At 35.7% G+C, this 12,332-nt stretch overlaps 1 protein-coding gene across 1 annotated transcript; it reads right to left on the reverse strand.

The window, feature by feature from the left end:
- Positions 1–8,364: 8,364 nt before the first annotated feature.
- LOC112863622 (olfactory receptor 6C2-like) lies at positions 8,365–9,309 on the reverse strand. Its single transcript, XM_025926770.2, has one exon. It carries the CDS (start codon positions 9,301–9,303, stop codon positions 8,365–8,367), a length of 939 nt encoding a protein of 312 aa, XP_025782555.1. The 5' UTR covers positions 9,304–9,309.
- Between the last annotated feature and the right edge of the window lie 3,023 nt (positions 9,310–12,332).

Below are 12,332 nucleotides of genomic sequence, written 5' to 3' on the forward strand. Positions count from 1 at the left end.
GTTTTTGTTTCAATAGCATTGATTTCTGCTCTAATACTTATTATTTCCTGGCTTCTGCTGGTTTTGGGTTTTATTTGTTGTTTTTTTTTTTTTTTTTTCCAGCTCTTTGAGGTGTAAGGTTAGGTTGTGTATCCAAGACCTTTCTTCCTTCTTTAGTAAGGCCTGGATTACTATATATTTCCCTCTTCTGACCACCTTTGCTGCATCCCAGAGGTTTTGGGCTGTGTTATCATTTTCATTAGCTTCCATGTCCTTTTTAATTTCCTCTTTAACTTCTTGGTTAGCACATTCATTCTTTAGTAGGCTATTCTTTAGTTTCCAAGTATTTGTTAGCTTTCCAAATTTTTTCTTGTGGTTGGGTTCGAGTTTCATAGCATTATGGTCTGAAAATATGCATGGTATGATCTTGATCTCTTTTTACTTTTTGAAGGCTGATTTGTGTCCTATATGATCTGTTCTGGAGAATGTTCCCTGTGCACTCAAGAAGAATTTGTATTCTGATTTAGGATAAAAAGTTGTGAATATATCTGTTAAGTCCCTTTGGTCCAGTGTTTCATTCAAAGCCATTGTTTCCTTGCTGATTTTCTGTTTAGATGGTCTGTGCATTGTTGTATGTGGGATGTTGAAGTCTCCTACTATTATGGCATTACTATCAATGAGTTTATGTTTGTGATTCATTGATTTATATATTTGGGTGCTTTCATGTTTGGAGCATAAATGTTTGCAATTGTTAGGTCTTCTTGGTGGATAGACCCCTTAATTATGATATAATGCCCTTCTTTATCTCTTGTTACAGTCTTTATTTAAAAAATCTAGATTGTCTGATATAAGTATGGCTACTCTGGCTATATTTTGGCAACCTAGCCTGATAGATGGTTCTCCATCCCTTTATTTTCAATTTGAAGGTGTCTTTAGGTCTAAAATGGATCTCTTGTAAACAGTGTATAGATGGATCTTGTTTTCTTATCTATTCTGTTACCCTGTGTCTTTTGATTAGCGTGTTTAGACCATTGACGTTTAGAGTGAGTACTGAAAGATATGAATTTATTGCCATTATGTTGCCTGTAGAGTTGGAGTTTCTGGTAGTGTTCTCTGGTCCCTTCTAGTCTTTGTTGCTTTGTCGCCCCCCCCCCCCGCCCCACCTCTTTTCTCCCCTCAGCGAGTCCCCCTTAAAATGTCTTGCAGGGCTGGTTTAATGGTCATGAACTCCTTTAATATTTGTCTGGGAAACTTTTTATCTCCTTCTGTTTTGAATGACAGCCTTGTTGGATAAAGAATTCTTGGCTACATATTTTTCTGATTCAGCACATTGAATATATCCTGCTACTCCTTTCTTGCCTGCCAAGTTTCTGTGGATAGGTCTGCTGCAAACCTGATCTGTCTTCCCTTGTAGGTTAAGGACATTTTTTCCCTTGCTGCTTTCATGATTCTTTCCTGAGTATTTTGTGAATTTGACTGTGATATGCCTTGTTGATGGTCAATTTTTGTTGAATCTGATGTACTTTGTGCTTCCTGGATTTTGATATCTGTGTCTTTCCCCAGATTAGGAACTTTGTCTGCTATGATTTGCTGACATAAATTTTCTACCCCTTTTTCTCTCTTCATCTTCTGGGACCCCTGTGATTCTGATGTTATTCCTTTTTTTTTTTTTTTTTTTTTTTTTTAAATTTTTTTTTTCAACGTTTTTATTTATTTTTGGGACAGAGAGAGACAGAGTATGAACGGGGGAGGGGCAGAGAGAGAGGGAGACACAGAATCGGAAACAGGCTCCAGGCTCCGAGCCACCAGCCCAGAGCCTGACGCGGGGCTCGAACTCACGGACCGCGAGATCGTGACCTGGCTGAAGTCGGACGCTTAACCGACTGCGCCACCCAGGCGCCCCGATGTTATTCCTTTTTAATAAGTCACTGAGTTCTCTAATTTTTTTTGTGCTCTTTTGCCTTAGTCTCCCTCTTTTTTTCTGCTTCATTATTCTCCATAAATTTGTCCTCTATATCGCTGATTTGCTGCTCTGCCTCATCCATCCTTGCTGCTATGAAACCATTCGAGAATGCAGTGTAGTTATAGCATTTTTTATTTCATCCTGATTAACTTTAACTTCTTTTATCTCCACAGAAAGGGATTCTAATCTATTTTCCACCCCAGCTAGTATTATTATTATCATGATTCTAAATTCTGGTTCAGACATCTTGCTTGTATCTGTGTTGGTTAAGTCCCTGGGTGTCATTTCTTCATATGCTTTCTTTTGGGGTGAATTCCTTCATTTCCTCACTTTGGAGGAAGAAAAGGAATTAATAAAGTAAATGTTAAAATTAAAAAATTAAAAACATTACAAAGAAATCAAATAAAGGATGCTAGATCTTGGGTGTATTTTGGTCTGGTTGTTAAAAGAAGCTTGATAGATTAGAGAACAAAGGGAAAGAAAAGAAAAAGGAAAAAGGAAACATTTGAAAATTTGAAAAAAATGAATACAATAAAATAGAATAAAATGAAATGATGAAAGTGAAATAGAATTTTAAAAATTTACAAAGAAGTAAAAAATATAGTAAAAAAATTAAAGAAAAATCTTAAAATTTTTTAATGTTTATTTATTTTTGAGAGAGAGACAGAGTGTGAGTCGGGGGGGGGGGCAGAGAGAGAGAGGGAGACACAGAATCCGACACAGAGCCTGACATGGGTCTCAAACTCACGAGCTGTGAGATCATGACCCGAGCCCAAGTCAGAGGCTCAACTGGCTGAGCCACCCAGGCACCCCAAAAGAAAAATCTTTTTAATAAAGATGGAAAATAAAGACTTTTTTCCTCTTTCTGTATCAAGAATAAGAAAAGAAAAAGAAAAAAAAATTGAATAAAAAGACCAGTGAATGAAGTACGATTGAAATTACATCTGGTTTCCCATAGAAGTCAAGCACTAGAAAGTGCTCCCCCTGTTTATAGAGTCTTAATGGAATTAAATCCTCTCCTTTCTCCTTTCTCCCTTTTTTGTTCAGTCTCTATGGCTGTTTCCACTTTTCCTCATTCTCTCCAGCTGCTTTCCCCCAAAAGAAACACTCCTGAGGGAGTTCAGGGTCTGAACCTCTGTAGCTCGTAACCTGGTGGTGCTCTGGTGGGAAGAGGGAATCCCCAGGAGCAGAGAGTGAGGTCCAAGTGGTCCTCAGGCCACATGGGGAGAGGTGGTTCCCCTGCTGGGAGGACACTTGGTAGAGGCTGCAGGGCCACCCCACAGGCAAAGGCCAGAGTGCTTTTCCCATACTCTCCCCCCCCTCCCTCTGTCCTCTCTCTGCCAGCAAATACAGCTCCCTGCCCTCCACAGCTTCTTTCCCTCGGTTCACTTCTCTGCACTGTGTACCTGCTGAGTTCTGTGGTTCAGGTTGTGCAGATTGTTGTGTTAATACTCAAATCAGTTTTCTAGGTGTGCAAGATGGTTTAGTGATGATTTGGCTGCATTCCACGGACGAGAGATACAAAAAAAAAAAAACACCTTCTGTGCTGTTCTGCCATTTTGGCCCCTCCTCAGGATCATATGGTTCTTATCCTTTCTTTTATTAATATGGTGTAACACATTGATTTGCGGATATTGAACCACCCCTGCAGCCCAGGAATAAATCCCACTTGATCATGGTGAGTAATTTTAAAAAAATTTTTTTTTCAACGTTTATTTATTTTTGGGACAGAGAGAGACAGAGCATGAACGGGGGAGGGGCAGAGAGAGAGGGAGACACAGAATTGGAAACAGGCTCCAGGCTCCGAGCCATCAGCCCAGAGCCTGACGCGGGGCTCGAACTCACGGACCGCGAGATCGTGACCTGGCTGAAGTCGGACGCTTAACCGACTGCGCCACCCAGGCGCCCCTATGGTGAGTAATTTTTTTAATGTACTGTGGGATTTTATTTGCTGGTCTTTTTGAGAATTTTTACATCCATGTCATCCGGAATATTGGCCTGTAATTCTCCTTTTTAGTGTGGTCTTTATTTGGTTTTAGTATCAAGGTAATGCTGGCCTTGTAGAATGAGTTCAGAAGTTTTTCCTTTGATTTCTCTGTTTTGGAATAGTTTGAGAAGAGTAGGTGTTAACTCTTCTTTAAATGTCTGGTAGAATTCCCCTGGGAAGCCATCTGGTTCTGGGTATATGTTGGGAGATGTTTGATTACTGATTCAATTTCTTTGCTGTTAATGAGTGTGTTCACATTTTATATTTCTTCCTGTTTCAATTTTGGTAGTTTGTATGTTTCTATGGATTTTCCCATTTCTTTCAGTTTTCCCAGTTTGTTGGCATGTAATTTTTCATAATATTCTCATAATTGTTTGTATTTCTGTGGTGTTGTTATCTCTCCTTTTTCATTCATGATTTTATTGATTTGGGTCCTTTATCTTTTTGATGAGTCTGGCTAGAGGTTTATCAATTTTCTTAATTCATTCAAAGAACCAGCTCTTAGTTTTGTTGATCTGTTCAACTGGTTTTTTTTGTTTTTTTTTTTTTTGGCTTGTTTGTTTCTATATCATTTATTATTGCTCTAATCTTTATTTCTCTACTTCTACTAGCATTGGGGTTAATTTGCTTTTCCTTTTCTAGCTCCTTCAGGTGTAAGGTTAGGTTGTATATTTAGGACCTTTCTTGCTTTGTGAAGTAAGCCTGAATTACAATATACTTCCATCTTAGGGCTGCCTTTGCTGGATCCCAAAGGTTTTGGACTATTGTGTTTTCATTTTCATTTGCTTCCATATATTTTTCACATTCCATATGAATGTCAAGCCATTCATTCTTTAGTAGCATGTTCTTTAACCTCTGTGAGTTTGTCGTCTTTCCAAATATTTTCTTGTTGTTGACTTTAATTTTCATAGCATTGTGATTTGAAAATATGCATGGTATAATGTCAATCTTTTGTATTTGTAGGGGGCTTATTTTTGACCCAGTACGTGACCTGTTCTGGAGAATGTTCCATGTGCATTTGAAAAGAATATGTATTCTGCTTTAGGATGGAATGTTCTGAATATATTTGTTGAGTGGGACCTCCTTCTAATGTCATCCACTCTGGCTTGGTTTTTCTCAGAAGAAATTGTAATGTATCATGATGTATTACTGTTTTCATATATTGTTTGTTTCAAGTTTCTAATTTATTAATGTTTTACTTAGGATTGTTGTGTCTATCATCATGAGAAATATTATCTAGTAAATTTTATTTCTTTTAATATTCTCACCAGGCTTTAATATCAAATTATTCTGGGCTTTTAAAATGAATGTGTTTTGCTTTTCTCCCCCAACTTTTTGAGAAGCTTGTGTAAGATTCGTGATATTTGGAATAATCTGCTTGGACTGCCATTTGGGTTTGGCATTTACATTAAGGGACAATTTCTCTTACAGATGCATTTGCCTTTTATAGATATGGGAAAGCTAATATTTGATTAATCATGTGTCATTTTCATGAGTTCTAGGAGATTTTCTGCTCAAATGCATGTAAAAATTCATTGGCATACATCATTTAGAATGTCACCTCATTTCTTCTTAATATCTCTAGAATCTGTAGTGATATACATGATAATATTTGGAACTTTGTAAAAAATAAAATGTATGTGTTTATTTATGTACTCTTTTCCATTTATTCTTGATCTTGATACAGATACTATCTTGGTTATTATAGCTTCATAATCTTGAATTTAGGGAGTTTTGTTCTCTGGTATTTGTTCTAAAACTGTTCTAGATATTCTACATCTTTTGCCTTTGTGTGGTAAATTTTAGAATAAGGTTGTCAAGTTTTATAGAAAAATCTTCTGAGTTTTGATAGGAATAATATTGAATCTGTAGAAAAATTTGGGGAAAGTTGATATCTCAGCAATAGTAAATCTTGCAATCTCTGACATGATATATTTCTCCATTTTTTCGGTCTCCTTTAATTTATCATAGCCAAGTTTTGTATTCCTATGTATAAATTTTCATGTATTTTGTCAGGTTAATCCCTAAGTATTTTATATTTTTGTCTTTTTTTAATTTTATAATTTTAAAATTTTATAATTTTGTAAATTATATTTTATAATTATAATTTTTGATTGTTGCTAGTATATAGAAAGAAAACTAATTTTTGTATATTGATCTTGTATTTTGCAAACTTTCTAAAATCACTTATTAGTTCTAGTAGTTGTTAAAGAGATTCTACAATATTTTCTACAAAGACAACTATGTAGTCTGCAAATAAAGATAGGGGATTCTTTTCTTCTTGTTCATTCTGGATGCTTGATTTTTTCCCCCTGCCTTATTTCATGAACTAGAATCTTCAGTAGAATGTTAGAGATATGTAGACTAAGGACATTATTATCTTGTCCCTGATCTTAGAATGAAAGCATTCTATTTTTCAATATTTTACTATTAACAAAGCCAATATATAAATTCTTATCTCACTTCTCGTTATATTTCTTTATTTTTCTGGATTTGTGAAATAAATAAAATGTCATTTATCTCCTTTACATATTTGATATATTTGCTAGCTTGGAATATGTTCAAAAAATGTGCATTATGGTTATAATTTGTCAGACAGTATTTGTGACAGTGCTAGATAGTGCTAGATAGTGACAAAACTGAGGAAATATATATTCATCATTAATTCATCATATTTTTGGTTTTTTTTCCCACACCTGCTTCCTTGCCCAAGCACATTTCTTCTTAATAATGAATAAGTGACTTCAAAATGTAGAGATATAAATACAGATTAAGACCCGGCCAAATTTATTTTCTGAAGTTTTCCACAGTATTTGGTCCTTTGCCTTTAATTAGATGGGTCTATAAACTACATCTCTCAGTAACTCTTGAACCAAAAAGATGGCATATTGTTATGGATGGTGGTAGACTTGTAGTTTCAGGGAGTCTAAACACTTTTGGGAATCTTAAGCAAGAATTAGACTACCCTGCTTGCTTTTTACCTATAAATAGTCTACTGGAGTATAAACCATTATATAGACTATAAAGATAGTGTTTAAGTTCATATATTTAATACATATTTTCATTAAAAGAGAGAAACTTTAGACATTTTTAATGTCAAAACAAACTACCAGGAGTTTAATGTGGGAAAGAATTTTAATGTTGATATTTTTCTGATGTGAAATAATCAACATTATAAGAGGAGATTCCAGGGATGACTGAAGAAATTTGCATAAATGTTCAATGTTTTTCATGATCATGGAAACTATATAGGGATTGAAGTATATTTGTTTTTCAAAGCCTCAAATTATTTATTAATCTAAAACCTAGATGTGAATTTTTTCATATCAAGGACTCAAACATCAAGAAGAATTATCAAGTTTTGTCAATTTAGTCATGTATTAAAGAATAAGAATGTACTAGCAGAAAAGATAGAACATATATGTACAGCAACGTTTTTAAAAGATTATTTACAAAACGTATCTGTTATTAAAGGAAGTGAAAAAGTGATGATGTAGTGTGTAAGTATAGCAATGTGGAGAACCATTAATACTCCTGTTGCTGAAGGGAAAGATGGGGGAAGAGTTACTGGGAAGTGGAGCAAGTGACTCTAGTTGTAGGAGAGCTGTATCATCAGGGATAGAGCTTTGGGTAGGAGGATTCAGCTAACTACAGGCCACTCCAACAGGAATAAATGGACAAAATAGATACTGGCTCCACTCTCTCCCTAAACTCTAATCTCTTATCAGATCTTCCCATTGGTTAAACTCTCCTTGAAGCCAGAGGTCAAGGGAATCTACTTATGAAATTTATAAGATGAATCTCATGGGGGGCATGGAAACAATGGAAATAGATAGATCTGGATAGCCATAGAGAAAATATCCAAAACATTCTCGATGTTTGTCCATTTTAGACTGTTGCATGTTTGGCCAACCTCAGTCATCAATATTTATTGTCAGGATTATGATAGGGCTTAGTTCTACTGAACTGTTGATAACCTAAAGTATCAATATATATGCCTGAGGCAGTGGTCCTTGGTCTTCTTTTTATTTTTTCTTTATAGATTCAGAATACAACTTCCTTATGATAGAGCAGTGTCAATTTGTTCTGAACACATCTCTCATAAATTAGGCACTAACTTGGTTTTGTTTTATATTTGTTTTCTATCATTTAAAAATTTTTGTAATATTTTGTAGTTTTGGTTAAGTTGGATAGAAGGTATAGTAATTAATATACTTCCTACAAACAAAGCCATGTTTACTTTTAAGGGATGTTATCTTGATAGAGGTTCATTTATAAGAAGAGTAAAGAATGAACAGGGGCCTTAGGATGTTTTGAGGAAGATAACCTGATTTAGGGCACAGGTAAAGAAGACAGAATGACTTGTTAACTTAAAGAACTATGTTTAGGAGTCTCTGATCTTTTGAAAACTTGATTCTTAGTTTTCAGTATTCTCTTACTTCTTTGAGGGTAATGCAATTCTTTTGAATGAGTCACTGAAAGCTTGTCTCACTTGTTTGTTTCTCAGAGTGTAAATGAATGGGTTCAACATGGGAGCTATGGATGTCATTAGCACTGTCACACTCTTATTAATAGCCACTGATTCCTTTGCTGAAGGTTTAACATAGATGAAAATACAGCTTCCATATGTAATGGAAACAACAATCATGTGAGAAGAACAGGTAGAAAAGGCCCTTTTTCTTTGCTGGGCAGAGGGGAATTGTATAATAGTCTTGATAATGCAGGTATAGGACAGAACAACACACAGAAGGGTTGTGATGAAGGCCAGTACAGCACAGGTTATCACCATCTGCTCTAAAAGCCAGGTGTCTGAGCATGATATCTTCAATATAGGATATGAATCACAGAAGAAATAATCAATGACATTCGAGTCACAGAATTCTAGATTTACTATCATGATAAGTGGTGCGAGTATGATCAACACACCAGCTGTCCAGCAGCAGAGGACAAACCTTCTGCAAACTTTGTTGTTGATGATGGTTACATAATGCAGGGGTTTGCAGATGGCCACATAGCGATCATAAGACATGATGGCCAAAAGATAAAATTCTGTTACCCCAAATGCATCAATAAAAAACACTTGAGTGACACAAATATTGTAAGTTATTGATCTATCACCTGTTGCTATGTTGTATAAATATCTAGGAATACAAGCAGATGTAAATGAAATTTCTAATAAGGCAAAATTCTGTAGGAAAAAGTACATGGGTGTTTTAAGGTGGGAGTCGAGCAAAGTGAGGAATATAATGGTCAGATTCCCAGTTATACTTAACATGTAAGTAAGAAATAGAAACATAAAAATTGGAATCTGAAGTTGAGGGTCATCTGTCAGTCCGAGGAGAATGAAGGTTGTTATTGTCTGGTTTCTCATCATTGACCTCCAGTTTCTTTATTATTTTCAAGAAAAGTTCAAAGAGATTCCAAATGAATAGAGTAGTATCAAAGGCAAGTGGTACAATACCCTATTTTGTTAGGGTATAGAGAGTCCCACTCTGTTGCTCCCACCCTTATAATCAAAACAAACCAGACTCATAACAAAATCATAGTTTTAAAAAATCTCAAATCTGAAGCTCCAAAAAAAACCTAAATGAAATAAACTACATAAAATGATACATTTTTCATAGGAGAGAAAAAAATCTCAACTACTGCCATCTGAGGCAGAAAGGATAAAGATGGAGGGGTTTGCCATAGGTAAAAGTAAAAAGAAACCAGCCAAAATGTTAACGTAATTTTACTGGGCTGCGTAAGAGCCCCTGTAACATTGGAATTTCAAGGTTCTCTACTCAGTGACTTTTCTTACAACTCTTCCCCGCAAATCCATACCAGGTACTCAATCAAGGTAGTATATCAGTGCTTTGGGGAAGGAACAGATATTGTCCCAAATGCAACTCAAATGTCTTCTGAATACATTTCAAGTTTTCAAATACAGAAGAATGAGGAAGGGGGGCATACAGCTAAGAGAAACCCTTTTAATATATTCTTAGTCTACACAAGATGCATGGAGGCTAATCTCCCCAAATGAGAGCAGTGTAATGGGGCAGAGAAGAATCTCCTAGGATCCAGAAAGCTGGGAACGGGCTGAAAAGCAAAGAAAACTCACCAGTGTGAAGACAATGGAATGACATCTTTGTAATGCTGAAATAGACAACAAAAACCTAAAATTCTTATTCAGTGAAAAGTCCATCAGATATGAAAGCAAAATAAGACATTTTTACACAGAAAAAGCTGAGACATACTATTTCCAGTAGAGTTCCACTGAAAAGAATGCTAAAAGTTCTTCGTGTTAAAATATGATACCAGATGGAAACTAGGTATGCAGAAATAGAGTACCAGATTTTGGAAATAAAAAATCCATGATTTTCTTAGAATCTTTATATCTATGTATCTATCCATGTATCCGCTATTTGTCCATCCATCTGTGTATTTATTTATTGAAAGAATTGACATGAATATTAGAAATAAAAAATACAATTGTCATTTTCTACGCATAAGACCATTTTTTAATTTAAAAAAAACCTGTGGAGTCTATATTTTAAAAACCTTTCTGAATTAGCGACTTTAGCAAGATTCCAGAATGCAAGGTCAATGAACAATGCTAATTTTGTTTCTATACATCAGCAGCAAATAATTGGAAAATGAAAAAAGTCTTTTAAAAATAGCATCAATAATATCAAATAACATCAAATAAAAGCTGTAGAAGGCTAAATCCTAACTGTAGAAATTAGTAAATACCTAAAAGAGATATGAAACGTTCAGGAATTGGAAACCTGAATATATTGTTAAGATATGTCAGTTTTCGAAAAAGAGGAAGCTGAGAAAAAGAGGGATAAAAAAATCCAGGAATATGAGGGGAAAATTAGAGAACTAAGTGATACACTAAAAAGAAATAATATACGCATCATTGGTATCCCAGAGGAGGAAGAGAGAGGGAAAGGTGCTGAAGGGGTACTTGAAGAAATAATAGCTGAGAACTTCCCTGAACTGGGGAAGGAAAAAGGCATTGAAATCCAAGAGGCACAGAGAACTCCCTTCAGACGTAACTTGAATCGATCTTCTGCACGACATATCATAGTGAAACTGGCAAAATACAAGGATAAAGAGAAAATTCTGAAAGCAGCAAGGGGTAAACGTGCCCTCACATATAAAGGGAGACCTATAAGACTTGTGACTGATCTCTCTTTTGAAACTTGGCAGGCCAGAAAGAATTGGCACGAGATTTTCAGTGTGCTAGACAGAAAAAATATGCAGCCGAGAATCCTTTATCCAGCAAGTCTGTCATTTAGAATCGAAGGAGAGATAAAGGTCTTCCCAAACAAACAAAAACTGAAGGAATTTGTCACCACTAAACCAGCCCTACAAGAGATCCTAAGGGGGACCCTGTGAGACAAAGTACCAGAGACATCACTACAAGCATAAAACATACAGACATCACAATGACTCTAAACCCATATCTTTCTATAATAACACTGAATGTAAATGGATTAAATGCGCCAACCAAAAGACATAGGGTATCAGAATGGATAAAAAAACAAGACCCATCTATTTGCTGTCTACAAGAGACTCATTTTAGACCTGAGGACACCTTTAGATTGAGAGTGAGGGGATGGAGAACTATTTATCATGCTACTGGAAGCCAAAAGAAAGCTGGAGTAGCCATACTTATAACAGACAAACTAGACTTTAAATTAAAGGCTGTAACAAGAGATGAAGAAGGACATTATATAATAGTGACAGGGTCTATCCATCAGGAAGAGCTAACAATTATAAATGTCTATGCGCCGAATACCGGAGCGCCCAAATATATAAAACAATTACTCATAAACACAACCTTATTGATAAGAATGTGGTAATTGCAGGGGACTTTAACACCCCACTTACAGAAATGGATAGATCATCTAGACACACGATCAATAAAGAAACAAGGGCCCTGAATGAGACATTGGATCAGATGGACTTGACAGATATATTTAGAACTCTGCATCCCAAAGCAACAGAATATACTTTCTTCTCGAGTGCACATGGAACATTCTCCAAGATAGATCATATACTGGGTCACAAAACAGCCCTTCATAAGTTTACAAGAATTGAAATCATACCATGCATACTTTCAGACCACAATGCTATGAAGCTTGAAATCAACCACAGAAAAAAGTCTGGAAAACCTCCAAAAGCATGGAGGTTAAAGAACACCCTACTAACGAATGAGTGGGTCAACCAGGCAATTAGAGAAGAAATTAAAAAATATATGGAAACAAACGAAAATGAAAATACAACAATCCAAACGCTTTGGGACGCAGCAAAGGCAGTCCTGAGAGGAAAATACATTGCAATCCAGGCCTATCTCAAGAAACAAGAAAAATCCCAAATACAAAATCTAACAGCGCACCTAAAGGAAATAGAAGC

This window comes from Puma concolor, chromosome B4 (assembly GCF_028749965.1).
Source record: "Puma concolor isolate L17-30 chromosome B4, mPumCon1.1.hap2, whole genome shotgun sequence".
In the NCBI taxonomy this organism is placed as follows: Eukaryota; Metazoa; Chordata; class Mammalia; order Carnivora; family Felidae; genus Puma; species Puma concolor.